Source organism: Ananas comosus, linkage group 9, assembly GCF_001540865.1.
Source record: "Ananas comosus cultivar F153 linkage group 9, ASM154086v1, whole genome shotgun sequence".
Lineage (NCBI taxonomy): Eukaryota > Viridiplantae > Streptophyta > Magnoliopsida > Poales > Bromeliaceae > Ananas > Ananas comosus.
This window is the reverse complement of record NC_033629.1, coordinates 34,317-61,522: the sequence shown is the minus strand read 5'-3', so window position 1 is coordinate 61,522 and position 27,206 is coordinate 34,317. Positions and strand designations below refer to the sequence as shown.

Sequence of the window (27,206 nt, the reverse complement as noted above, 5' to 3'; positions counted from 1 at the left end):
GCCGTTGAAGTTGATCTAAAGTATCTGAAATATTTAAAAACTAAATTTCATAAATTTTGATAATGGTTTATATGGTGATCAAAGTGTCGTAAAATCGATAATTTTTGACGACCTATATGAGCCGTTTGCTTGTTTAACGGTGTAGAGCAATCCAAATTGCTTGAATTTTTGATAAAAAATTCTTTATACTATTTAGATAATGTTTGATAACTCTGATTACGAACTGAGAAAGTCTAACCTCTATTTTAAGAAGGTTATTCATTTATGACCGTTCATTTTTCAACTCTTAAGATGAACTTGATAATGATTTTTAAATATTACAAAATTTGGTTTCTAAACATTTCTAATTGTGTAGATCAACTTCAACGGTGCCGATTATTAATTTAAAGTTCCGATCATTCAAATCGACTTGATAGGATAAGGGTCCCAATCCTATTAATAGGATAGTAGCCGGACCCTATATATATATATATATATATATATTCGGGTTTGGAGCTACCACCATAGGCCCTTTTCACGTTTTAAACTCTCTCCCGGAAGAGCGTGCGAATTACCCCCAATTCTCAAAAGCCCAGGAACAGCTGTTGTACACGAATAAGAAAAGATAGGCTAGTATTTACATTAAAAATCTGCTCACTGAATGAAGTACGTAGGAAATCATGCCACGATTATACTCCAATTAACGTTTCAAAAATATAAAAATGATAGAGTTCAATTAGCAATTAGCAATCAGAGGTTAGTACAGTTCTCACTTTTAACTCAAAAAGGTAGAAACAAATACACAACAAGCAGTATGGTTTTCAGTGTATGAAAATTAAAGTTGCCAATCTGAACATAAAAGTACAAAAGCTAGTCAGTAGACTCACAGGTAAAGGAGTCTCCTACACATCTACGTCACAAATACACAGTAAGACTTACATCTGCTAACCTGCTAAAATATGCTGCAATGATTCAAGCTGCATCACAAAATAACTGACCACTAAATAACATGTACAAGCTATTTCCTTCTCAGTAGGTACCCAAGCACCGCGTTCTGAAATTTATTCCTCTTCCTCATCTTCTTCATCCTCATCGTCTTCATTATCTTCTGCCTCTGCTAGCTTGGTCAATTCCTCTTGGATCAACAGCTTTACAACTGCTTTTCTGGGCGTCATGTCCATCTTGTAATGAGAAGCTGCGAGACGAACTACCATGAGAATATTATAATAAGACCAAGCCGATCAACAACCGAAATAACTCAGAGAAGGCATACCAAGCTTCTTAAGAATATCAGTGAAGGTGGCCTGAAACACGAGGCAAAAAATTGATTAAGACAATTAAGCAGGATCTGAGTTAAGATAATAATAAAAGATGGCCGACGGGCTATATATAAATTGCTAATGCAGTTAATAAAAACCATGAATTTGGTTCTGCAGTTAAAATCAGCAACCAGGTTATTACTTGCTCCCTGTCATATCTGTTTGGTTTCAGTTCAGAGTAGATCCCAGGCATCAGGTACAATAAAGAAGCAGATGAGGGCAAATTCACCCCTGCTTAAAATCTGATGCATGTACCTTGAGTTGATATTTTCAGCTATTTATAACTCAACCATAAGATATTCAGCTAGATGCTTCAAATCACATATGTCAAGTATTCTAGGGAAAGCATAGCACACCGTGTTAAAGTCAACTTCCTTGAGAATGCCAGTAATGGTCTTCCTTAATTCCTCCTTGGTCGGAACAGAATGCTCTGCTGCCACTTCTTTTTCTATAGCTTTTGTCTTCCGACCTAGATAGAAGCCAAGACAATAACTCGAAACCAGTCTAAGCTAAACATAGGTGATACACGAATAGCGAACAAGATGACAGCAGTATATAAGGCTTGTGCCAAGCAACAAGCAGTTAGGAGGAGAAACAACATAACAAGAAGGTAATATATTAATGGCATATTAGCACCCGTGTTGACACTATAACATGGATAAGTATGATTAGTAAATAGACCTCAAGAAGAAAAAGTTAAAAGAGTTGATTACAAACAGTTAGAAGTGATAGGATGACACTTCAACACATGGCAGACGTTACAATCTGATAAAGTTACATATGAAAAAAGAGGAGCTTAAAAAATATCAATTTCAAGTCACAGATGATGACCCATCAAACCAATTTAAATAATTTTCAACAAGAACTTTGATTAGTAAACTCTAGGAAGAAGCACATAAAACGACAGAACTCGTTCACAAATAAAATCATGTCAGAGAAACCTTCCTCATATAATTTTTAACATGAATCAGCTGAAATTTTTTAAACTGTGAAAACCATCAATTCTAGGTGGATTCCTGTTGAAATTCTGGGGAAACTATCCGTATCAAGATAAACAAAAATGTGATTGCTGCGTACAAGTTTTTTAAGATCTACTTCAGTTCTTCACTAAAATCATCAACAGAAGTTGGACGTAAAATTGGCAATACCAGAAGTTTTCTTCTCCTTGGCATCTGGCTTGGGAGTTGATGGCTTTTTTAGCACATCAGCATCTTTCTTCTTCCTAGAGAAGACCTTTTCACCAACGTCATTTCTCTCCTCAGTCTTAGAGAGTTTAGACGACGAAGATTTCTTAGGGCTCTTAGTGCTTGTCAGGATTGGATCTTTCTTAGAGCTTGTTGTTACCTTCAACTTCTCCGCACCAACAGAGCCTCGTCGTTTTGAAGATTTCTTCACATGCTGTTTGACTTTTCCCGAGTCAGAATCCTCATTTTCATCTTCTTCAGCTTCCTCGGATTCATCTTCCTTCCTCTCACTTTCCAAATGCTTAGGTTGTTTACCTTTATCATGATAATCTCCATCATCCTCTTCTTCCTCTTCTTCTGTTTCATCGCCTCTCTTCTCATCCGCACTAGGAGTGTCATCACCTTTGGCAAGGTTCTAACAGAACAAAAAGTAAATTCACAATTTAGTATATAACCCTAATGCAAATAGATTAAGTCATTCTAGAGAGCCAGGTGTAACACATGTGCAGTTGTACATAGTTCAGAACAATATTTTCTGACAAGTATAGAAAGCGGTAGATACTTCTGGTAAGAATTTATATATGAATGGTGAAGAGAGAGTGTGAAGGATGATATTACCTTCCTAGACCTCTTTGCTGGCAAGCCTTCAACGGTCTTAGAAGCACTTCCTTTACTCATTCTCTTGCGCTTTCTAGATTTTGATGTCTGTTCCAAAAGAAGAGAAGAAAAACAGGTTAGAAGAGGAGCCAAATTTTACTGCAAAAATGTAAACACTACTTAAGAATGCATTATAGTATATATACATATAGAATGCTCCTATGCAAGTGCGAACACACTGCTTTCTATACCTCCCACAAATTACATCCATCCTGATATTAACTATAGATGCAGCCAACCCATGTGAAAGGGCATTCAACGGTGGTTATACGACTATGGGCATGCAGGCATGCTTGCCTACACAAGAATAAAAGCTCAGCACTACTCAATGTTAATGCCATACCCCACACACTTTTTTTTTCCCCACGTCCAAATATATACAAGCTACATTCTAACAAAGTATATTAAAATGAAGCAACAAGAAAGAGATGTTCATCTTGAAGGATGGACCTGCTCGTCAGCAAGCATGGCATCAGTTGTAGCATGAGGGGCAGCTATAAAATCCAACAGCTTCACCACAAGATCTTCCTGAAAAACCTCGAGATTATTTAAGCAGTAATAAGCCACATGCCAATTTTGATTTTAGCCATTGGTACAAATTTAGAAAAACATAATACAACCAACCTTCCTTGCACTCGTTTTTGGAACAGGGATATTGAACAGATCACATAAATCCAAGAGTGTATCTTTCACATATTTGTCAAGTTTCTCTTTCGTCTTGGCTCTTTGTTTCTCCTGAAAGCAAGTAAAATTAGTACTTTAGATCATCAGTATGACAGTATCAGTATAAGGATCATATATAATTATTCGATAATTTGCAATGCTTACATCACTCTCATGCCATACAAATCCAGAAAACTGGAGGATATGGCTTTTAAAATCGACTGCCTGAAATCAGACAACAACATTCATCTTCAATTAGACAATGATCGGATAAGAAAAACTACATATTTTGTATTATAAGAAGGTTAAAAGGCAAGTAAGAAGCAATGAGCATCAGCTACTTTACTTTGGAAATTTAGGTAAACTCATTCTAAATCGGCTGGGCTTGGCTTTTCTTCCAACATTTTCCTGCCTCAAAAATATCCCATGATTTTTTTTTTCACTGCTTTAGAGCAGCATCTTTTCCCCTACTATCCCAGCACAACAAAGCATCACTGTACAGCCTCTTGTCTACCCTATTTCACTGCTATAGTCTATAGACAACAACAAACTGCTATTTTCTGCACATAAAACAATCCCTGAAGCAACAGACATTCCACAACAAAATATACTTTGTTACCACACCATGAATGACCTCCATTAAAGCCTATTTCTTGGTGATATTAGCAATGCTCCAAAGGATGGAAATTTGGGCTGCAGGAGGAGCATTGTTTTCATCAGCGATTTCAGATGTTCGATAATTGGTGTTATCTGGATCTAGATCTCGTGGTTGCCTAGTATTCGAGAAGAATCATAGCTTCACAATCTTCTTGACAAAAGTAAACCTTTGAAAATTTATCATTTTTCATCAATTTCATAGTGCATATAGCAGTTGCATCTCCCAGATGAGGAGCTACCAAGAAAACAAAAGAAGATAATTGAAGACAGACCATGAAAGAGACCATATAACCAGTGAGGATATTTACAAGCAAGATCTTTTTTTTTTTTTTTGAGGGCATTACCAATATAACTACTACAATCATTACACTCAAGTCAAATTGTAAATACATAAATAATGACATTACACCTTTAAATAGGTGAAATTTCATATAAAATAAATCTACACTATCTAAGTTATTCCAATCTATATGTACCAGAGAGTTTATTTGCTTATAGTAAACAATTACTCGTAAATTGCTGAGCAAGAGCCAATTAGAACCTTCATTAAGTACAAGAAGATTGATGTATTCAATTCCATAAAAGCACTCGGACGCGAAGTAATTTGGAAATATTTAATTATTACTAGCTCTAAAATCTTGCCAGATATAATGATAAATTTAGAAACTGAACCACCTTTCCTTTCCTCCCGAAAAGAGTCTGATGAATCAACTTTAGATCAGCAGGTTTCCTTCTTGCTAATTTGTATGCCACTGAAACCGAAAAAACGAAGCAAAAAAGGATTTCATGCTCATGAACAAAAGGATTGAAGACGTGTGATTGATCATCACCTTAATATTTGCTGGCTATTTCCACTTAAGGAAGAAGCTATATATGAATGATATTACGATGACATTAAGAATAATTAGAAATATCTTTAACATCATAAAAAAGGTTTAGGATGACCACCCTATACATACACACATGCATACATAAACCCTAAACCATATATATATATATATATATAGAGAGAGAGAGAGAGAGAGAGAGAGAGAGAGTTCAGCTGGAATGCTATCGGTAGCAAACGGCCTCCATTACCACCTATTTATTTTCGATAATGAAGCCTCCAAATCAACGATCGGTACCGTTAATCATGATCTATACCACTTGAAACATCTAGAAATCAAATTTCATACTTTTCCGATATTATTCTCTTGTCCATCAAATGGACACAAAAATGAACCGCTGAAAATGAATATCCTCTAAAAAGTTATGATAGGAGTCTTGTAATCAAAATCGAGAGTATAGATCTTATTCTAAATAGTTAAAGAATTTCCTAACCAAAATTCAATTGATTTGAATATCTTTACACCATTAAACTAGAAAACGCCTCATATCAACCATTAAAATTACAAATTTTGAAACCCTTTGATCATTAGGTCAATGGTGTCGAAAGAATTTGAAATTCGGTTTCTAGATACTTCAAGTGGTATAAATTATATTCAACAGTGCCGATCGCCGATTTGGAGGCTCGATCATAAAGAACAAATGGGTGGTAATGGAGCCCGTTTGCTACCGATAACATTCTAGCTCAACTCTCTCTCTCTCTCTCTCTCTCTCTCTCTCTCTCTCTCTATATATATATATATATAAGCAATAGAAAGAAAGAAACGGATTAAAGGTGGCATCCATATGAGTAGCTGTAGAATACGTATGTTAGTAAGCTTACTTCTTTTTCTAAGGGGTCACAAGTTGAAAAAAAAAGCCTGTAAGGTTAGCCAACTACAGAATATAACTAATTCCAACAAATGTTGAAGTAATCAGTAATATCTGTATTGCGGTAATATGACTAAGTCACTATTCACTCATTTAAACAAGGGAAAAAACGATGCAGGATATGTTAGAACAATAAATACATGAAAGGAGCAAAAAAGGAATGGAAAAGGAAAGGTTGCCAGACAAATGGTTTATGCCAATAGAAAATAAATTAGATATAATACTATTCCGGAGTTGGCATTTTAGTGGTACACATAATGGGTGACCAATGAAAGTTGTGGCAAGTGAATGCATACCACTCGGTATATCCTTCAGAGGAGTGCCACGACCCTGCAATAAAGGAAAGTCAGTTAGTACCAAAAAAAGGCATGTAAATATCAGCATGAAAAAAGGCACCTTCTCTACGACAAATTCCTTATTCATCTCCTTCTCAATAACTTCCACCAATCTCTCCACTGTCTTTCTCTCACGCACAGGTCGATCAATGGAATAAGCCGTTGGAGTACTTGAAAACTCCTTGGCCTTCATACCACTCTGCTTCCTATCCTTTTGCGACCCTCTATCACCTGATTTTTTACTCTTTGATCTTTTCTTCTTTGGCGTGCGTTCCTCCTTACTTTCATCAGCATTTTTCTCAACATGAGTACCATCTCTCTCTTCCTTCACCTCGACCCCTTCTTCTGGTTTCACGTCTCCTTCATTTTGCCCTTCTTCTTCACACAATTTATTCTCATCTTTTACATCCTCAGCGTCTACCATTTTCACGTCCTCTGTACTGTCGACCATCTTCACATCCTCAGCTTCCCTCATATCCACATCCTCCATCTTCTTATCCTCTTTACCACCCTCTGCATCTTCTACAGTTTCTATGCCATTTTCTTTTCCTTCAGTCTTTTCTTGAACAACCTCCTTTTCAATATTGGCCAGCTCGGTATCTTGCCTATCTTTCTTTCCATCGCCATCAGTTTCTCCAGTTAGAGCATTCGCCTCAGTCTCCTGGTCATCTTTCTTTTCATCATCGTCATTTGTAACAGTTCGAGCCTCTGCCGTAGTCTCATGTGCTTCCTTCTTTTCATCACTTTGGTTTCTGCCGGTTGTAGCCTCCGCCTCCCTTTCTTGCCCATCTTTGTTTTCATCTCCGTTGTTCTTAGCAGTTAAAGCCGCCTCCTCACTCTCTTGTCCATCCTTCTTTTCATCAGCGTCGTTTGTGACAGCCATGGTCTCCCTGTCGACCTCGTGCACATCTTTCTTTTCATCATTGTCGTTTTTGCCAGTTACAGTATCCCCCTCAGTCTCTATGCCTTCTTTTTTTTCATCAGTGACGGACAAAGCCTTTTTGTCGGTTTCCTGCACTTTTCCATTTTTATCAGCATCGTTCTTTGCAGCTAGATTCTCACTATTTATATCTTCAGCAGGAGGTCCGGAGCCATTTGCTGCCAGGGTTTCTTCCATCGCCAAAGTAGGTTCGGGCTCAGACATTGCAGCACCTGACCTGATTAAGCCAGCTCAGCACAGGCAGAGCTGAAACTTCCTCTGCATGGTATCATTATTAAAATAAACCAAAAAGTCAAGAAATGTCATGATATGAATTAGTAAGAACATGTAAGAAGGATAAAATTAGGAGAAAGTGCATACTGCTCAGACCATACTCCGCGGCAAAGCAGCAATAGGACAGATTTACCACCGAATTGCTAAGTAACTGATACAGAGCAAGGAAATCGACAGTTTTCAGAAGCAGCGCCATTTGAGAAAACTTAAAATCTTAATCTATATGACTAGTATTCCAGATTGAACAAAAACATCAGCTAAAGTTTTTCAAGTAAGATAGCGCGGAACTAAGAACCAATCCCTATAAGCAGCTAATTGTTTTGAGTATAGTGTAAGCAGGGCAATTTATTCAACAATAAATATGCCGCAATAAATGCCATAAATTCCACGAGGCAAATACCCGGGTCATTTAGAGTGAGTTGACACAAGAAAAGTAAAATTTTTGAAACCCTAATATGTTGATTTCTTTGTGGAGTTTTGGAAACCCTAGCTTGCTGATACTAAGAATATATATAATATACACACACACACACACACATATATATATATATATATATTTTTCCCCCCACGGACGAAAGTAAGTAAAACCCCACGTTTTCTACTAGCTTTGAGACGAACAGTCAAATCAAACGACTAACTAACTAATTCGAAACGAGTAGTTACCTGAGAAGCAAGCTCGCTCGCACAGCAGAAAGAGCTTCAATCGCAGGAAAATCGCAAACTTGTCTTCCCCCCGAACTAATTGAGAGAGTTGGGATAGAGATTGTTTATTTTTTAATTTATTTCTTTGAATTAAAAAACAAACCAGAGAAAAACAAAAATAGGAGAAAACTATTTAACGAAACGAAGGATGTCTCCCATGGCGATGGCGATGGCGATGCCGATGCCGATGCCCCCCACCCCACCCTATAGCCCCGGAACGACAAAAGTGGGAGGGGGTGTGTTTTGTTGGGTTCCCTCTCTCTCTCTCTCTCTCTCTCTCTCTCTCGTCTCAAAGGCTCAAAGGCTCAAGTCTCAACCCCTCTGTGGTCCGGACATCGGACGCGAAATCAGATTCCAATCGGGATATATTTCTCTTGTCGGGTCTGCGGACTGGAAACCGCACGCCGGCCCTACTCCTGACCTTAATTAGGCCCACGACGGCATCGACGTTGACGACTGGTTGCGGGCTCAGCTGCTGGCGCTGATATTCTGATCCAAGAAGGGAATGGGCTCCTGTCGCATACGCCGCAATGGCCCACGGCCACCTGGCCTGCTCCCAAACTCACCTCCGTTCAACTTCAATCGGGCCCAATTATACATTGATCCAGGTTACAATTATTATTAAAGAAATCCTGGACACTTAGCTACCAGCTGGAACATATCTGTCTAGCGGAGAACTCGAACCAAGCACTTTGTGTTGCTACAATACCAGCTGGCCTAAATTTTGTTGTTGGGCCGAACGGCAGGCTGCCCTTCTCTTTTCTTTTCATTCATGTTGAATTTTCAATCCCGTTTTTGCAATCCTTTAATATTAATTCCATATTTATGCACTATTAACTTATTTAGTCACTAAATGTCAATTGATTTTTATAGAAAATTTATTCTAAATTAAATCAATGTTATAATAGAAGAAAGAATAGGCACCAGCCAGTCAGGCTGTGCGTTAAACTAGTGATCCGAGATCGCTGCTCCTAGAGGGCCGGGGGTTCATTTCCTCGAATATTCATCCCATGCAATATATTGCTTTTTCTAGGTGGTGTAGTTGAAAACATAGACGACGATGTCCTAATAAAAAACAACTAAGCAACAAAGCCTTTATCAAAAACAAATAAATTTCAGTACATGTGGTAAAATTTTTACACAATAATTATTATTATTATTTATCATTAATCTTTAGGTCGATTGGTACATGGCTTTCCGCTAATCCACATGAGTCTCAATCTGAAGATGAATATGGGATGCCTGCGTGAGATGGGACGGGACGCATATAGACTAGCTTTGAAAAACAAAGAACATCCTATAATATTATCAATGGGCCTTGAGTGTGCAGCGATCAACAATCCAAAATTGTCCTCTAATGTTCAACCGATTACCGGGATCTTAGCACTGCTTCTAAGCTAAGATTAAAGATAAAAAATTAAATTACTAATTAACTCCCTTGCCGGGTATAGCGACGCAAACAAATCAACTTAGAGTTGTCTCTGCAGGTTTGCTTTTATTAGGTACATTTTGAGTTATCTATAACCAAAATCCTTCAAAAATAAGGCTAGTCATCTGGCAGTTATCAATTATGTGGTGTTTTTAATTATTTAGGGAGCAAAATATCAAGTAAATAGATAGCCAAGTGCACGACAAGCTGGCTTTCCTTAGTTTTAATAAATTATATATATATTTAAATAAAATAAATGAAGCGGGTAGCGTACTATCTATTTTTAAAAAAAATAAAATAAAATAAATTATATGTCTTAGCTAATCTGTACAAGGAATAGGTTTGGATTATGACTTTTAGAAGTTTCGAATACCGTTTGGTGAGTTGTCGGTCACTAATGGTTGCTTTTCCAAAAGTCAAACAAAACTCTATATTCCTAAAATATTTTATCCTAATACACATTAATTTATGTTTGATATTAATTTATAAAATAATAATATTCAAGCAAATATTTCTTATATTAGTTAGGAATATAAAAAATAAATTGTATTTTGATGTAAAAATACAATTGTTATTATAATTTTTATTGTCCCATATAATAATAATTAAAAAAAATAGTTTAAGAAATATAAAAAAAAAGGCGCACACTGGGCTGATAAATTATTTTATTTCTACTGTATCCCAATTATTTATATTAGTTAATTCCGCCGGGGAAGGCGTTGATGCGTTCTAAGTGTTCAACTTTGATTGGACCGAGCAGGCTGGCCCCTCCGCGCTCGCAGCGTTTCCATTCTATTTTCTCCTTGAATATTATCCACTGTCGGCACTTGATCGGCATCACCATCACCATTCTGAAGCCCACTAATTATTTGTGGCCCCTCTCGTAATCCCCTCTCCTCTCCGCCATGAATATGATGCCGACGCTGTGTAACTGCGGCTGAGTCTCAAATCTCAATAGCTCCGAAAGGCCCAAAGCTGTGCTTGGATCAAACAAGTCCCTTCGCTTCTCAAGGAAAGGTACCGGAGCATTCCCCCTGATTTCTGGATTGTTTTGTTCCTCGGATTTCCTTTTCTAGTTCCAAAGGAAAGCCTTTTTGTTTCTACGCCTTATTTCATTCTTTGGGCTATTAGGAATAGCTGATGCCAGATTCCAGTTCAAACATGAACTTTTTTTTTTTTTTTTCCCCTTCATATTAATCATTTATTTTCTTAATGTTTGGTTTAATTTTTCATCCCTGAACTTTCTTCAGAGCAGAGAGAATCAAACATCATCTATCTTTCTTCTTTTTTTTTTTTCCTTTTTTTTTCCCGGAAAAAAGGACCATCCAAAACCTTAGTCTATCCCAATTCTGTACAGGCTGGCTATGTAATCCAGTACAGGTTGCTCATTCTGACAAATACGCGAACACAAAACAAACATGCCGGCCTAGTATAATCACCTTCAAGCCTGTGTCCGCCAGTGCGGTATTGTTCAAACGCCCCAGATCTCAGGCTGTCCGCTTGCTTTTCCCAATTAGTGATCTAACACGAGATCCCAGATCAGATTGCGTGAATTATGAAATAGATCGAATAGCTGAAAGATCTGCAACATTCATCACGATGTAAAGCATTTTATTGTCTCCAAAGATTTGTATTTGTGGCGTGGGTTGTAAATCTTAGATCATCATCAAATAGAACAAAGGAAATTCACTGCAGTTACACAGTGTTGGCATTTGGTCATGACATCACTTTGTTTTAGCATTTGGTTATGCTTAGTGAGCATCAGAATGGTGAATTTCGTTGGCACACCTTTTTATTGATGTGTCAATCTTGATTTTTTTAAAAATTATTAATAGCCTTAGAAAATACTATAATTATAAAAGTAGTTCTCTAAAAAATTTATTTATAAAACTAGGTTTATATGGTGAATGAATTATTAAATGCGGTAAATCATTCACCACTTTCTTCAAAGGATTAAAATTATTTTTAGTGTTTAATACTATACATATTTTGAAGTTTGAATGTAGGAAATATATAAATTAGGATACAAGCGTTGAATAAAGCGGTGAATGATTTACTGTTTATCGGCCTATTTTTACAAATAAAAATTTTGAATGCCCTATCTTTATATATATAAAAGATTTTGTAGGGTTAGTAGCCAAAAAACTAAGTCAATCTTTATTTTGTTTGCCTTGAAGATTTACTGGCTCAATCATGTATTTGACCGCATAGACACAAAGATTCTGCCTGCCTCTTTGATGCATCACTTGAGGGCCTTGAAATTACTAGATACATTTATCTCCATACCTCCTTTTCCGAGCTGCATAATTTAGTTGTGATTATCATGCAGCTGATGGCTGACAACAACACGAAACAACCTTTGTTACCGATTCTGGTTGATCCTCCGAAACAGGCGCAGAAGAAGCCCACATCAAAGTCTAGAAGATTTCGCCGTTGTAGAAGTGCCCCCTCAGCAGATATCTTATTAAAATCAATTGATGCCGGTGGCTCGTTTCCAGGTTCCAAGTTAATTTTTGGTCAATTCCGACCAAGTTTTAGGCAAGTTGCTTTATTCCTAGTTGTCTACCTGGGAATAGGTGCTCTCTGCTTTTATCTTGTGAAGGATCAACTGATGGGTAAGAAAACGAATGGAATCCTTGACGCCGTGTATTTCTGCATCGTGACAATGACAACAGTTGGCTACGGGGATCTTGTTCCTAACAGCGACACAGCAAAGCTTTTGGCTTGTGCTTTTGTGTTTGTCGGCATGGCAATTGTTGCTCTCCTCTTGAATAAAGCAGCTGATTATATTGTTGAGAAGCAAGAAGTATTGCTTTTTAAAGCATTGCATATGCGTCTCAAGGGTGGTGAGGCTCAACAGATAAGAGAGATTGAGACAAACAGGATAAAATACAAATTTTACACAACTTTGTTGTTTCTAGTAATGCTTATCGTCGCTGGGACTGTATTTCTTTGGAAAGTTGAGAAGCTAAACCTTGTCGATGCATTCTATTGTGTTTGTGCAACCATTACAACGTTGGGTTATGGGGACAAAAGCTTTTCAACTGAAGGAGGTCGTGTTTTTGCTGTGTTTTGGATAGTGACAAGTACTCTTTGTGTAGCTCAGTTCTTCTTTTGTCTTGCTGAGTTGAATGCCGAGTATCGACAGAAATTGCTAGCCAAATGGGTGCTTACTCGGAGGATGACATACGTTGATCTTGAAGAGGCAGATCTAGATGGCGACCATGAAGTGGGGTAAGCACCCTCCTACCTTAAGGTTCTTAAATGTTTGCTTAGACTTATTTGTTATACAGCAGGCAATTTTTCAAGTGCCATCTTCTTTAATCCCCTGAATATATTTGCTTGTCCTCTTAATCATTTTGTAGTGCTGCTGAGTTCATTATCTACAAGCTGAAAGAGATGGGGAAGATCAGCCAAGAGGATATAGCGGAAGTAATGGAGGAGTTTGAAGAACTTGATGTTGACCAATCTGGTACATTGTCGCTACACGATATCACTGTTGCTCAATCTACGGAGTAAGCCACGAGGGAGATGGCTTCTCTTTGGTAAATCTGCTTTTGTGCTGTTACATTTTTATATGTGTAGCTACTAGCTAGTGAAGTTTGTTGCTTTGCAAATGGATTTCCAGTTGATTATACTTTATCTTCTTCTTCTTTTTTTTGAGAATAAGATAAGCATACCACCGCTTCATTCAAAGAGGAGGTGAATTAAGCAACAAAAAAAAGGTAACCAGGCCTGAGGGGGAAAAAAAAAAAAAAAAAACCAACTACATTATACAGCAGGAAAGTATGGATCTTCAACGCGGGATCTGAGGCCTTTTTCTCCCTCCTTGTTTTCAGCGATGTGCAAGGAGCTTAGTAGTAACGAGAGGCACGTACCTAACCAACAGCATATGTGTTGCAAAGACCGTATCTTCAGCTAGTGACTGAGGCCAATGCAAGCCTTTTCTATTAACTTATGAACTGTCCCATCCGGTAGGAAGAAATCCGGAAATATTTATCTGTATATAACTTTGATGTAACTATATGTGTCAAGGGATTTGTAACCCTTTTTACTGTGCTTGCAGGTATATAAATGAGATATTTTATTGTTTTTTTTAAAAAAAGAAAATCTTTAGATCTATGTTTGTATGGATAAAATAGTATGACAGGTGCTGCTGTTTGCGGTCGATCTGCAAACAGATTAGAAGGTTAGAACACGGAGCCATGTAGCACGGTAGCAGGAGTAAGAAGTAAACTGCCCGCTCCGTCACGGCCATGGGCCCTGGGAGGCCCGCGCCGGTAGCCTAGTGGCTTGGACTGGCACGGTATACGATGGGCACCAGTTAGATTAGGCACTGGGCCAGACGGCGGCCCAGTGTACTCCATTTGGGTCGGCATGACTCGGCATGTTTTTATTTTTATTTTTTTCTCCAAATATAATTTAAACAATTCAATTTCTAATTATTTTTTATAAGAAAAATCTTGATTTTGTTTATTGAAAGAAATAATACATATGCTTTAGAAGACTAATAATAAAGGAAAAAATCACAGGGTTTAGAGATGTGTATTTATATGAATGCTCGGCCATTCATGTAAACTGTCTGTATACCCATAACGTATACTTATACCTACTTGTTAAAACAAGCTCAAGCTATGCTAATTTAGTAAATAAAAATGCTTCTGGGGCTCGCACAATGTGGTCTTTATAAGTTGTAGCAGTCCAATGTAACATTTTTGGAGTTTGCGTGTAAGCTAATTGGAGCCCTCCGTATCATAATGGCAACATACTAACAGTATATAAAAATAATATTATAAAAATATGAATGAATGAAGTAGGTAGTGTTTATCCTTTTCTTTAAAAAAAAATTAAAAAAAAAATGTAGCAGTGCTCTTTACTAATGAGCGTGCTTAAACATGGGTTTGCCAGTAAGTACAATCAATTTTCAAGTTAGGGCCAAAAAAATTGCAGACAATTCAATTTTTATAAGGATGTGACATCGGGATGGTGGAATTCACGAGCGCTTTCCGTGTTTGAATACTTCGCTAGCCGCGTCAATTTAGAGATGGTTCAACTTTTTTTTCATAAAAAAGTTAGATGGTTAGTGAATAAATACTATCTAGTTATCCCATTTTTTACATTATGTATCGTTTTCAGGTTAGATGGTGGTCCTGTGTTGTGTGGACTCCAATACTAATGCACTGTGTTCAGTCGTGTTTGCACTTTGCACTGTGTTATGGTTAGATATCTAATTGCCACGTGAAATTAAAGCTAAATCTGGTCGAGACTTGCCAGTTGGACGGATCACCGAAGTGAGAGAGGATCTTGTTTTGGATTGGGTTTAGTGCTTAAGAAATAATTACGAGTGTTTGCAATGAAACGCCCGTTTAGAGATAGAGGCTCCATTTTCGAAATCCTGATAGCGAGAGGTCACTCCTGCAGCTATAGCCACAAGGCATGATGACCGACAGCTAATGAAGGAGAAGTAGCATCAGGACCGCCTGTATCGCCGGCCCACCACTACACCGGCTGGTGGCCCATCCCAATCACGGCCTAAAAAGGACAACTAAAAAGCCGCCGTGGTCCCATCGCGCAACAACCCTGGACCACCCCACACCCCCGCACCCCGAAACCTCTCTCATGGCTACATGCCCTTCAACCCCCCACCTTTCTCATGGTTACATGTCCTTCTTCCTTCAACATCCAATTAATTAAATTCCAATTGGCCATATATGATCCCTCCTCCCCCTGTGTGTGTGTATATGTATGCGGAGTAACTAACTATATATTAAATCACGCAACTCAGAAAAAAAATTAGAATAACCATTAAATCAGGCATTTTTAAAAACACTGAAAGAGAAACAATCTTACATCTTTATTTATATCTCCATGCGCATTTCAAACCTAACAAAAGAGAAATAATACATCTTTATTTATATCTATATCCGTGATTCTTCTTACGTTACATCGAACGAAGAATAATGTTTATAGGCATAGGCATAGGCAAAGGATTAAAACATTCTGATGATGATGATATAGAATAGTGATGGAAAGTAAGTAGACATGTAAGTAGTTGAGTCACATGACGGTGCAGGTGTACTGAGGTTCTTCCTCGCAGACAATCTTGTAGCCGACGCCGTCGCACCAGGAAGCACTGCCACCACCGTAGCCGTAGCTCGGCGGGGGGTTCCATCCGCTGTCCTCCCTGCCGCAGGAGCAGCACCGGCAGCCTCCTCTTCCTCCTCGGTAGTCGTAGCACGGGCAGGGGCACGGCTGCCAGCAGCAGACCGGCCACACCGGATAAGGATACGGCACCTCCACCTTCGGCGCTGGCGGCGGTTCGGGCTTGGGCGGCTGCGGTGCGGGCTTGGGCGGTTCCGGTGCTGGCTTGGGCGGCTGCGGTGCGGGCTTGGGCGGTTCCGGTGCGGGCTTGGGCGGTTCCGGTGCGGGCTTGGGCGGGGGCGGCGGTTCCGGCTTGGGCGGCTCTGGCGCAGGCTTGGGCGGCGGTGGCGGTTCGGGCTTGGGCGGCTCCGGTGCGGGCTTGGGCGGGCGGCGTTGGGGCTTGGCGGCTCCGGTGCGGGCTTGGGCGGCGGTTTGTCTTCTTGGATCTGGATGTCTTGATCACAAGCAGGCCTTGCAGGCCTTGCGGGCGCAGCTTCTTCGACAGGCACTGGGGATTGAAAGTGCCGGAAACTCTGACGGTGTTGTTCTTCTGCGTCGTATACGATGCTCTTGATGTTCTCTCGCTCTCAAGTTATCACACAAAATCAACAGCGGTCAAGGAGGAGAAGTAGAGCACAGTCGTGAACTTTAAAACTATATATATATATATATATATATATATATATATATATATATATATATTATATATATATATATATGCACATGCATAGAATTTGGGCGAAGAGAGAAATGCATGGCAAGCAGTGCAGGGGAAGCATGAATAGTTGAGAGTACCTTGGAGCTTGCACAGAACCTTTTTGATCCTTCTATTGCATCGGCAGCATTCCAGGTCTACTTTCAGGATTAACGTGGACACCTACAGAATATGCAATCGCAAGAGCAAAATATCAGATTGGAATATTAAGCTCCATGCCGAATAAAAGAAATTGAACACAAGAAACATGATAGCTGATTTGTAAGTCATCGCCTTCCGAATTATCGAGTTAATTAGATGCATGCGACTGGAGAGCTAAATTGAATTATTAGGACAGTTAAAACGGATCCCACTTTGTATTTTTAAGGCAATTTCAAGTTCTAAAGAGTATCGACTGAACACTGCAGAATAAAAGTGAAGAAATTGTAATTCCTAAGAGCAAGACGAGGAAGTCATCTGGGATTTAAAAAAAAAAAAACAATTTTTTTATATCATACCGAAAATTAAGCAACGTATTGATTTATCTCTAAAACCAAAAAAAAAAGAAAAATAAAAAAAGAGTAGGAAGTTTGAGCACCTTCTCAGCCATTTGCTTGAACTGATTGGTATGGAGACGGCAGAGACAAGGAAGGAGGGGAGGCAGGTCTATCTCATATCCCCTTATAAATTGTTGCTGATTGAAATTCTAATTTACGGAAGGCACAAAATAAGTGAATGAAAAGGAAATAAGCAGAAAAAAAACAACTCATTCTCCTGACGCCACGTGTCCCAAATTATTGAAAATTGAGAGGAGGGTCTCCTTTCACACACGCTTTGGGTCATGAATATTGCATCCTGCTCAACAAAAGGCTGGAAAAATCGGAAATCTTGTCAAAAAAGTAACAAATCTTTCAGCAACACGTTGGTCACCTTAAAAGATTAGCAATCCTGGGTATCAGTAGATACCTGATTTTACAAAAGCATTGGAATGCCAATCTATAAGCAAAATTTGACTGAACCTTCCAAAGTAAGTACGCCTGACAATAATAGCAATACTCGAGTTGGAGGGAAAACAGACTTTGTTTCTCTCTTTACAGTGAAAACCCAGACTTTCTTTCTTTCTTTATTATACATACACTTTCAGGACAAAGAAGCAAGAAAAAAGAGACAAGAATAGGCAGAGTGTAATACAAGATTTCCTCTTCCATAATCAATTCCATTCTGTTAGGTCAAAAGAGAAGTCTTACTTGTGATGATTTCATTGATTGATAGATCTACCGACAATCGACGATGCTGATAGTCAATCAACATCAGATTTACCCGACTCTTAGTAAAGGGAAGCTCCCAAGGTGTAATTGAGAAGAAGAGGAAGAAGGTTGCAAATAAACTTGTTCGGAATTTGCCGGAGCCCTCTAGCGACCTCTCTATAGATAGAGAAAATTCCACCTACAAGGTCGACGCTACTTTGAATACTGTATGGAATAGATTAAGAAGTCCAGACCTAGATTTGATAATCAGAAGCAAGAATCGTAAAAAGCTATTTTTTCCATTTTATTGTATTCGATGGCAGACTCTCTGTAACCATTAGGTTGAACCGGTATAAGGCGCTGGTACTTGGGAGAATAAATAACACGACAGGGAATAAAGGTTCCAGCACCTTCAGTCTTAGGAAAACTTTCTTTCCAGAGAAAAGACACAAAGCATGAGGTCCTTTTCTGCAGTGGCCAACACTTTTAAGAGATGGCCACGAAGTCTTAGCTTACGGGCTTGCTCAGCAGCAGCTAATATTGATACCAGCTGCCTATTATTATAGGTGTTTTGTTTTATTGCTAGCCTTGCATCACTTCACATCAGCATCTACTTTTTGATCCGTAGGTTTGGTAGGCCAGAAGAAACGTCGCACCGATCTGACGATGCAGATATTCAGATATATCATCGTCGTCATCACATCAATTAAAGAAGAAGGTGGGAGTTGGGTTAGGCTTCAGCTCAATCTTTTTAGACGGCAGCATTCAGCACTAAGCCTAACGCACCCAAGCTTAAGGGTTGTCTTTACCCGCTGCACAGTTTGAAGGGATTGACCCTACCAATTTCTAGCAAAGGCGCAACAGCCTGGTCGAGCGTCCCCTGCGTGCAATATTCATGCTGCTGTGGGAAGTAAGTTTTGGATTACAGGCAGGCAGTGCCAGCATGTACTATTCTACGTGGATTACAATTATACTTCCCAGCTTTGGGAGCTGCGAGGTCCACCGATCGGAGTATGTCGACGCCGGACACCGAAAACCCAGCTGTGGACTGTGGTAGGGCGAAGTACCAGTCTACAACCTTTGGGCTTTGGGCTTTTGGCTTTTGGGCTTAGGGCTTTGGGCTGGGAAAGAAATTGGCTTCAAGACTTCAAGAGAGTCCGGGCAAAAGCAAAACAACGCACCCCTCTGTCTTTGGGCCCGGGTCAGGCTTCGGACGAGTGTGACGGTGTGAGCTTGTAGGGCCTCTTTCTTTGTGATCTCTTATCCATATCTCTGTGTGTAACTGTGTAAGGCAGCCAAGAAAGTTTATCCATACTATATGTGTGCAAAGGCTAAGGCTAAGGCTAAGGCTAAGGCTAAAACTCCCCCTCACAATCTGAATGGCTAAGGTGGCTTTCTCTGCCCCCGCTGTTGGCAGTGCCCTCCTGCCCAAAGCCTCATCCTGCTCTTTGATCCCTCCCCGCTCCCGGTGCTCTCTCGCATCAGTCACCGCCAGGAAGCCTACCGGAATTCATGCCGCACTTGGCGGAGGAGATGGCGAGCTGAAGCGTGGTGAAAAGAAGAAGTTCATCACCAGAGAAGAGGAGCCCGACCAGTACGCTCAATCCCCTTTCTCCTCTTTCTCTTTTCTCCCTTCGTTTTGCATGAACCGAAGAGATGAATCATCAGGACAAAACTCTGTATGCCTCTTTGCTCTTCGCAACCTATGATAACTAACTGACCCGCCAACACTGGTTGTTCCCACGTGGAATTAACTGTCAGCTTTAATTATATAACCATGTGCTAAAGTTTTTCTTTGACTAATCAGTCCAAGAGTGTTTGACGCACCTGAGAGGATAATAGTGTCCTAAAGTTGCCTCACCGCGTTCCACTCAAATGAATTTCCAGAAAAGAGAAGAGAGGAAACTTTTGTGACTTTCATCGGAATAGGCCTTTTATGCATCGTCAGTAATACAGTTGAAAGAAAAAATTGACCATCAAAGAGAGTATCCAAGGGTGTAAATCAGCCAGAGTGCCAGACACAAGAGTGTAAAATACATCAACAGGACAACAGAGCATAATTTGTCCGCGAGAAAAACCCTGTTAACTAGTGCATCTGAAACACTAACTCAGAACTAAAATGATGGCTCCCAGATATGCCGCAATGCCTCCAAATTTGAAGAAGAGAACAGCGAATATAATGCAAGCTTTGGTGCAGATGGTGTTGACCTTGGATCGTCGACCACATGCAATAGTGTTGGTTTTCTTTTTGACGGTGTAGTGTTGCTCTTGATAATTGCAGGTATTGGCAGACAGCAGGGGAGAGGGAAGGAGAGAATCCCATGAAGACACCATTGCCCTATATCATCATATTTGGCATGTCCACCCCTTTCGTCATTCTTGCCATCGCATTTGCTAATGGTTGGATCAAAGTGCCTGTCAGGTGAACCGTATCAGATTAGGGGTGAAAATGAAAGAAAATCCTAGTTTTATTTATTTTTCTGTTTTGCCTTTTATCATATATCGTTATTATTACTGATGTTTTCCCTGAGAGATGTCTACCCACTTTTCACATATTATACTATTGGATCATCAGTCATGCTGTTCAATTAATTGTCGTTTGTAACAAGCTCCTCTAAACCTCACCTTCTCTGAGAAATCCAATTACACTTCCAATTTACTATATGATCAAATGTTTCTGTTCGATAAAATACTATTTCAAGTTGTGGTGAGCTTCTGGAGTGGCAAAAGTCGCCCAGACAAAACAAGCAGTTGCTGAATATAATATGTTTTGTTTGGGTCGTCTTATAATGAACTGGAAAGGGCACAAATTGCTGAAGTACTTGCTACCTGTGGAGAAACTAAATTCTACTGCCCATTGAACAGTCAAATTTAGCTTTGCAACAAACTTGCTGACTCTGATAAAGAAAATGTGTTTGCTCACAAGCAAATGAAGATTGAAAAATACTCTTTTCGTTAATCCATTCAGCCTAATATAACATGAAAAAGTACATAGATGAATAATGCGTTGCATGAAGCTTTAAGAACAACGCTGAATATATAGTAAGAAACAAGCCCGGCAGACATCAGAAATCTATATGTAAAACAAACAGAAGTGAGAGGAAACGCAGCAGCAAACGGCTATTATGGCTTAGAAGTGAGAGGACGCAGAAGAAGAAAACGATAACATATATTTATTGCAGGATAAGAAATGCATGATCATCTATGGACTAACAGCACGAAACAAAGATTGATAAAGCGCCATCGGAGCTTTATATGAAGGGTTTTATTAAGGTTTCCAACAAGCTTTCAAGCTCCCTCCCTGTTTTTATTCCACCATCCATTCATACAAAGTTTTCCCCCTCTTTTTTATCCTCCTGTCGACGGAGCCATTCATGCATTTGAATGATATAAAATCGAGAATAGATTTTGGAAAAAGCGACAAAATCAACCAAACATGCACGCCAAACACATGCCGAGATGAATAACAGCTCTAAATGCGTCTTGTTTACACTTTACACACACACAAAAAAAAAAAAAGAAAAGGAACTTTCAATATGAGGAAAAGCGAAGTAGTTAATCATTTTTTTTTCTTTTTTTTGGGGGGATTGGGCGGCCGCCGACCTGAACCATGGATAGAAGAAGAATAGCAAGTCAAGAAAAAAAAGAAAAAAAGAAAAAAAAAAAAGGGTGAATAGCGTAATATGGAGTTGCTTACCCGTCTTCCGGCACTTCTGAGTTCCGAGGGGGCAGGATTCGGTCGGTCGTGCTGCGGCTGCGGCTTCATAATAGAATAATAGATCGTAACGGGCACAACTCTAGGCATAGGCCCACACGATGTGTCCGGGGCTCCAGGCTGGGCAGAAGCAGAAGAAGCCAGGCTCTGATTTGGGTCCGGGCCTGCCTTTTGCGGAGGAAGACGGAAGAGAGTACGAAGGCCCCAATCGGCCTATTTTAATTGGCCCCAGCCTATAGGTCTTCGAAGCCTTTTCTGGAAGGAGAGGCTGTGAGGTTGGGGGCCAGGCCCCCCCAACTCGTGGGCTTCATCAATAACCCTGGGCTTCGGCTGAAGAAGAGAATGGGGTCCTCCCAAAACCATTTGAGGAAACCCCATCCGATCACGGCCTGACGTCGGCTGGGCCTAGTAAGGCCGCGGGAGAGCAAAGTCCTCAATGATAAATATAAAATGAATTTCTTTTTCCGCCGACACATTTTCATTCATTTTTCTTATGAAAAAAATTCTTTTTCAAATATCTAATATGAATATAAAATTACTTTTCAGAAAATTCTAACGGTATTGTTGGAATAACTATGCTTTATTCTTCTGAAGATCGGAGAAAAGATCAAATTGATTATGATGAAAATCAGGGTTTGAAATTTATGTAATTAACTTTTTCTGGTTAACCCAAGAAACAATAGGATAGGTTTATGAGAAATAAAATTCAGTTAGTATAGAATAGATTTAAGATAGGACACAAAAAAAAAAAAAGAAAAAAATCGATTTATGAGTCTAATAAGATTTATGAGTCTAATCAGGTAGAAAAGTTTCAAGTACGGTTCTAAGAGAAGGAACCACGTATTCCGATCGAAGAGAACAGGGCATTCTATAGGGTGATTCTGAAATTGCGGAAGCTTGGTCCGATCAAGCTGCTGAGTATTGGAAACAAGCTATAGCGCTTACTCCAGGTAATTATATTGAAGCACATAATTGGTTGAAAATCACGAAGCACTTCGAATAAAACCACTCTCTTTTTTAATTCATTAAGAAAAAATGGGCTTGTTGTTGGATCCATCAATCAAATAAAATAGATCGTTCCTATGAGAAGATCTAATCAAGAATTTTATTATATCCCTTCCTTTTGCATTACATTTTGTACAGAATCTCAGAGGGATAAATAATATGGATACAATATAGACTAGAACTAATAATATCTCAATGTAATTTAGATTGTATGTTTATCCTTACTCTTTTCTTAGGACCGATCTGCTATAATGAAATTAACATAATTTACTACCTATAACTGCTTTACTATCTATGGAATTTTCGAACTGTAACCCGGTTACTAATCCAACACTGTAAATTTTTTTTTTAGGAAAATTCCCAACATACTAAACCCATTAAGTAAGCAAATATATGGTATTTTGAAGATTGAAAGTTACTGTATAAATACACTATTTATTTTAATTAATAGTCCCGCCTGAATTGAAGTCTTGCCTGCTTTCTCAAGTTAATGGTCGGAGCAAAAATGAAAACTTTTCTGTTAATCGACCGTAGATCATGTATGAATTAACTTTCGGAGCTTGACTTCAAGAATAGTCAATACTAAATATGAAAAAAAATGTTAGAATAATAATTCAAACTTAATTAAAATATAATTAGAAATAAGTTTAAGTCTTTTATTTGATTATAATTAGAATTTGTAGTTATCTAAAATAAAATTTGAATTTATCATCTGTTATGACTTGATATATAGTTAGTCATAAATTAATTAGATGAAAAAATCACAGTACACATGACTGTATAGGTGTTGCCTTAATTAATTACTTTTCATTAATAAAGTATTAGTTTTGTTTTCTTTTTCCCGCCTAATATCTCTTCTCCATATTATATTTTGTTTTATTTTAGATCCTGCGTTATATAATCGCTATTAGCATAATTATCGATTACAACAATTGATATCAGGATAAATCACGCTTCCAACAAAATAGAAGACAATAAATTTGTGAATTTATTTTTTGGCTAGCATTTGTTATCATTGACCGCTGTCGTCTAGAAATTTTTCAACATTCTAAATATACGAATATACAAGTCCGATTTGAATAATTGACCAGGACCTACATCTGAATGCTACTATCTGAACTGGATGTAGATCAGATTGAGGTAACCTCTCTGATTCAAAAGTTGTTGCCAGCAACGTTTCCAGAATTATAGGACTGGAGCCGAGTTTCTTACTTTTTATTCCGTCCAAATATTTTAGCTGTCCAACAACATCACGCAGATAGTTCCTCGTCAAACCACCTGTGACGCTCAAGAGTGCTGAGGCTAATCCAACCTTGGTAATTCAGCCACACGGAGATCAACGTGCCATGTCCTACTTCTTGTCAAACAGTTCTTACTGGCACCCAATTGAAATTTCCAAAAAAATAGGAGAGGAAATACAAAAATTATTTGAGGTCAAAATTCAAGAAACAAAATTCAAAAAAATGAACCATCCAACTCGTTTCAACTTTTTAGTAAATAGATCACAGGAAGTACAGCTGCCTCTCTGTTGGTGAATATGAAAATAACAAGCCAGTCGGAGCATTAAATACATGGCAAATCCAAATAGCTGAGGAGATAAAATCAACTTTGTGGAGGAATGAACAACAGAGCTTCCAAACAACCACACGGAACGAGCAATCATGAACTGCCTTTGCTGGCGACAATAGCTGCTCATTTATTGTCTACTTAATGCATGCCTCAGCTTCAAAAGGGAAGAGACGAGAACCAATTCACGGATGTTGAATGGCCTTGAGATTCATAGCTTGACTTCCACATCAACCCCAGCAGGGAGATCGAGCTGCATGAGTGAGTCGATTGTTTGGGCAGTGGGATACAAGATGTCGATCAGGCGTTGATGGGTCCGAATCTCAAAGTGAAAGCGTGCATCCTTGTGAACATGGGGTGACTTGAGCACACAATAAACTCGCTTCTTGGTAGGCAAAGGAACGGGTCCCATAGTCTTAGCATTAGTGTTTCTAGCAGCATCTAGTATTTGCTTGCATGAGTCCTCAATCAGGGGGACCCAGTATGACCTTAATTTGATTCGTATTTTCTGCTTTGGTGGAATCTGATGAAATCAAAACAGAAGAAATCAGTGGTCATAGAGAACTTGAATTTCATTTGAAAAAACTATGTCATGCAAAATCACATGTAAGGTTGTCAGAACAAACACGAACTATCAACAAAGTCCATTTCTCCGCTAATTTTTTTTTCTCTAATATACCAAAGACAAAATTTTCAGAAAAAGAAGGAAAACAATATATAAGTAGGAAAAAAGGAATCAATATGAACAGCAAACACAGCACAAGGCCAGAGAACTCAATAGCGCAGCTACGGATTAATGAAGCACATGTAGAACTTGAAATCTCAGAATGAGAACAGAAAAATCCAGCAATTGGTTGTTTGGGTTTTGGGTGGGGGGGGGGGGGAGATGTACTCGCAAAAATAAAAGTAATACAAAGAAAAGCATGGCATCAATTTATTCTTCATTTTTAGCTTCTGATAACACAAGGGGAGCTGCTTACAATAAGGAACAAACAATTTGGCTACAACATGTTACACCTAGCAAGAAGCAAATTTAAGCAATCAATTGAAAGATTAATACTGATAAATTGCTCTTGTCCATCATTGGGCAGTGGTGACCATATTGAGAGCAGAGTGGTTACTTAGAAATTATGACAAAAAGGGAAAAAAAAAAATGCAAAGACCATAGAATGTAAATCAATGGAATCTAAAGATCATTAGAACATCAATGAGAAAAGTAATTGAAGAAACCAGTGTATGTTCAGCTTTCTTAAACACATTCAAGGAGGTTTGGATGCAGTGGATAGACTGCTCTGTTCATGTTATTGTTAGTTAGCTTGTACGCACCCCGGCCAAATGCAAAGTGGAATCCTTTCAAAAGGGAAAAAAAATAATAATAAAGAAGAAGAATTACCACCAAGTGTTTCTTTTATTCTTGCGAAACAAACCCTATAGATGTATAGAACACCCTCAGCAGCACGAAATTTGTGTTCAAAAGGGCAAAAAACACTCAATCGCATGGACTACATATGTCTACAGGGGGGGAAAAAGTAATGCAACAGTACGAAACAAGGCCTAGACGTTTTGATAAAGAAATCACAAACTAATACCACTTTGGCCGACACAAATTCGTCATGCAGTGTGGTTGCTACCAAATGGAAATAAGAGGTAAGAGGCACAATCTCATAGAGCGTTTCGTTCCCACAGGATTACAATCTGAGTAAAAGCGACGTTAGTATATGATGGTGGCTATAGGGAAGAGCAGGACGCATCCAGAGGAATCACATAAATCAAAAACATTGCAAAGATTAACTGACGCATACAACTAAATAGGAAGAAGAGGGCATAGAGCAGCATGAACAATAATAAGCGAAAATAAGTATGAGAGTACGTTGTCAGCCGCAGCCTCAGATGAAAGCAGAGAAGTCTCGGGAACCTGCAAAGGCTCTCAGAAGAGAGAGAGAGAGCAGTTAAAGTAAAATTCCAAGTTTTTTAGGGTTCGATATACCGGGAAAAGAAAGGGGATATGGAGGAGAAAGGGAAAATGGAACCTGCGAGTCTGCCAAGTAGTCTTGAGGTGCATCCAGTTCCTGCGGGTCGAGGAGCTCAGAAGACGCGAAGACCCGAGAGGAGATGGGCCGAGAAGCGCTTTTGCTCCTGCTTCTGCTTCTGCTTCTGCTTGGAATGCCCCCCAGAAACGCTGGAGAGTGGCGGAAAGAAAAGGAGAGGGAAGGTTTGGGTGGGGGTTTGGGGGAGTTGGAAAAGGGCAGGGGAAGAAGGCCCACGGCGGAGAGGGAAGCCATCGGCCGAAAGAGTGGGCTGGGAGGGCGCGGCCGAGCTGTCTGAGAGTGCTTTGCTTGCCTTCTTGCTGCCTCTCTATCCAAATCCAAATCCCAATCCCTATCGCACGCGACCTGCCGATGAGGGGATTGTCGCACAAAGCCTGGGTCGTCAACATTTCAGGATAACTTCTCTTGTAAACGCTTAGACGGGGTTTTCATTTTTTTTTATTTATATTTTTTTAATTTCTTCTCACGAGGCTTTTATTTGACGGTACAAGTACAATGCCCAATTTCAACAGTACCCAACGGTCCCAAATGTTTAGGGTGTGTTTGGTTCCACGTAAAACTGTGGAAAAAAAATTTTCGATGGAAAAAAAAATTTCGGTGGAAAAAAAGTTTTACGTTGTTTGTGTTTGATTTGTAGGAAAAGAAAAATAGTTTTCCGTAACGGTTGTTTGGTTGAAAGAAAAAAAAAAATAGATAAAAAACTATTTAATATATTTTTTTATTATATATATTATTAATAATATTATAATTATTATATATATTTTCTCTAATTATATATATTATATATTATTAATATATAATAATTATCATAATATATTTAATTATTATAATTTATATTTATAAATAAAATATATTATATAATAAATATGTAATATAATATATATATATATATATATA

At 38.8% G+C, this 27,206-nt stretch overlaps 5 protein-coding genes and 1 long non-coding RNA gene across 17 annotated transcripts; 2 read left to right on the top strand and 4 right to left on the bottom strand.

Annotated features, from left to right (window-relative positions):
- LOC109715124 (glutamic acid-rich protein-like) lies at positions 753–8,766 on the bottom strand. Of its 2 annotated transcripts, XM_020239955.1 has the most exons (13): positions 8,426–8,766; positions 7,850–7,913; positions 6,611–7,747; positions 6,511–6,544; positions 5,135–5,211; positions 3,968–4,027; positions 3,764–3,874; positions 3,590–3,667; positions 3,101–3,187; positions 2,447–2,897; positions 1,655–1,767; positions 1,253–1,283; positions 753–1,174 (listed from the first exon to the last, which is right to left on the bottom strand). In XM_020239955.1, exons 3-13 carry the CDS (start codon positions 7,691–7,693, stop codon positions 1,041–1,043), a joined length of 2,259 nt encoding a protein of 752 aa, XP_020095544.1. In that variant the 5' UTR covers positions 7,694–7,747; positions 7,850–7,913; positions 8,426–8,766; the 3' UTR covers positions 753–1,040. The 2 variants fall into 2 exon arrangements, with proteins under 2 accessions (XP_020095544.1, XP_020095545.1); XM_020239956.1 differs by lacking the exon at positions 7,850–7,913.
- LOC109715534 (two pore potassium channel a) lies at positions 10,617–14,003 on the top strand. 8 transcript variants are annotated; one of them, XR_002217641.1, is made up of 5 exons: positions 10,621–10,910; positions 12,223–13,127; positions 13,259–13,438; positions 13,564–13,618; positions 13,733–14,003. XR_002217641.1 is itself a non-coding variant. In XM_020240591.1 (4 exons), exons 2-3 carry the CDS (start codon positions 12,226–12,228, stop codon positions 13,410–13,412), a joined length of 1,056 nt encoding a protein of 351 aa, XP_020096180.1. In that variant the 5' UTR covers positions 10,620–10,910; positions 12,223–12,225; the 3' UTR covers positions 13,413–13,438; positions 13,733–14,003. The 8 variants fall into 8 exon arrangements, 5 of the variants coding, with proteins under 5 accessions (XP_020096181.1, XP_020096180.1, XP_020096178.1 ...); XR_002217640.1 differs by having other exon boundaries at positions 13,558–13,618; XM_020240591.1 differs by lacking the exon at positions 13,564–13,618 and having other exon boundaries at positions 10,620–10,910.
- LOC109715161 (serine/arginine repetitive matrix protein 1-like) lies at positions 15,687–18,480 on the bottom strand. Of its 3 annotated transcripts, none has more exons than XM_020240040.1 (4): positions 18,386–18,480; positions 17,327–17,434; positions 16,830–16,911; positions 15,687–16,620 (listed from the first exon to the last, which is right to left on the bottom strand). In XM_020240040.1, exons 2-4 carry the CDS (start codon positions 17,336–17,338, stop codon positions 15,884–15,886), a joined length of 831 nt encoding a protein of 276 aa, XP_020095629.1. In that variant the 5' UTR covers positions 17,339–17,434; positions 18,386–18,480; the 3' UTR covers positions 15,687–15,883. The 3 variants fall into 3 exon arrangements, with proteins under 3 accessions (XP_020095629.1, XP_020095627.1, XP_020095628.1); XM_020240038.1 differs by lacking the exon at positions 18,386–18,480 and adding an exon at positions 17,976–18,337; XM_020240039.1 differs by lacking the exon at positions 18,386–18,480 and adding an exon at positions 17,695–18,336 and having other exon boundaries at positions 17,327–17,598.
- On the top strand, positions 19,288–20,639 carry LOC109715162. The gene is made up of 2 exons (XM_020240041.1): positions 19,288–19,569; positions 20,257–20,639. Exons 1-2 carry the CDS (start codon positions 19,355–19,357, stop codon positions 20,399–20,401), a joined length of 360 nt encoding a protein of 119 aa, XP_020095630.1. The 5' UTR covers positions 19,288–19,354; the 3' UTR covers positions 20,402–20,639.
- Positions 21,402–21,705, bottom strand: LOC109715163. Its single transcript, XR_002217533.1, has 2 exons — positions 21,673–21,705; positions 21,402–21,578 (listed from the first exon to the last, which is right to left on the bottom strand). It is a non-coding gene; the product is annotated as an uncharacterized LOC109715163 (long non-coding RNA).
- Positions 24,136–26,697, bottom strand: LOC109715676 (cyanelle 30S ribosomal protein S10). Of its 2 annotated transcripts, XM_020240790.1 has the most exons (3): positions 26,292–26,696; positions 26,132–26,176; positions 24,136–24,784 (listed from the first exon to the last, which is right to left on the bottom strand). In XM_020240790.1, the coding sequence occupies exons 1-3, from the start codon at positions 26,541–26,543 to the stop codon at positions 24,473–24,475; spliced, it is 609 nt and encodes a 202-aa protein (XP_020096379.1). In that variant the 5' UTR covers positions 26,544–26,696; the 3' UTR covers positions 24,136–24,472. The 2 variants fall into 2 exon arrangements, with proteins under 2 accessions (XP_020096379.1, XP_020096381.1); XM_020240792.1 differs by lacking the exon at positions 26,132–26,176 and having other exon boundaries at positions 26,292–26,697.

Coding starts and splice junctions, on each gene's coding strand:
- LOC109715534 (XM_020240591.1), top strand. CDS start 12,226: ATGGCTGACAACAACACGAAACAACCTTTGTTACCGATTCTGGTTGAT. Junction 13,128..13,258: donor GATGGCGACCATGAAGTGGG/GTAAGCACCCTC, acceptor ATCATTTTGTAG/TGCTGCTGAGTTCATTATCT.
- LOC109715676 (XM_020240790.1), bottom strand. CDS start 26,543: ATGGCTTCCCTCTCCGCCGTGGGCCTTCTTCCCCTGCCCTTTTCCAAC. Junction 26,177..26,291: donor ACTACTTGGCAGACTCGCAG/GTTCCATTTTCC, acceptor GAGCCTTTGCAG/GTTCCCGAGACTTCTCTGCT. Junction 24,785..26,131: donor CTGAGGCTGCGGCTGACAAC/GTACTCTCATAC, acceptor TGATTTCATCAG/ATTCCACCAAAGCAGAAAAT.
- LOC109715124 (XM_020239955.1), bottom strand. CDS start 7,693: ATGTCTGAGCCCGAACCTACTTTGGCGATGGAAGAAACCCTGGCAGCA. Junction 4,028..5,134: donor TTTTCGGGAGGAAAGGAAAG/GTGGTTCAGTTT, acceptor GTCTGATTTCAG/GCAGTCGATTTTAAAAGCCA. Junction 1,284..1,654: donor AGGAAGTTGACTTTAACACG/GTGTGCTATGCT, acceptor CTCGTGTTTCAG/GCCACCTTCACTGATATTCT.
- LOC109715161 (XM_020240038.1), bottom strand. Junction 16,912..17,326: donor TCAAGCAAATGGCTGAGAAG/GTGCTCAAACTT, acceptor CATATTCTGTAG/GTGTCCACGTTAATCCTGAA. Junction 16,621..16,829: donor GGTTCTGTGCAAGCTCCAAG/GTACTCTCAACT, acceptor TGATAACTTGAG/AGCGAGAGAACATCAAGAGC.
- LOC109715162 (XM_020240041.1), top strand. CDS start 19,355: ATGGCTAAGGTGGCTTTCTCTGCCCCCGCTGTTGGCAGTGCCCTCCTG. Junction 19,570..20,256: donor AGAGAAGAGGAGCCCGACCA/GTACGCTCAATC, acceptor TGATAATTGCAG/GTATTGGCAGACAGCAGGGG.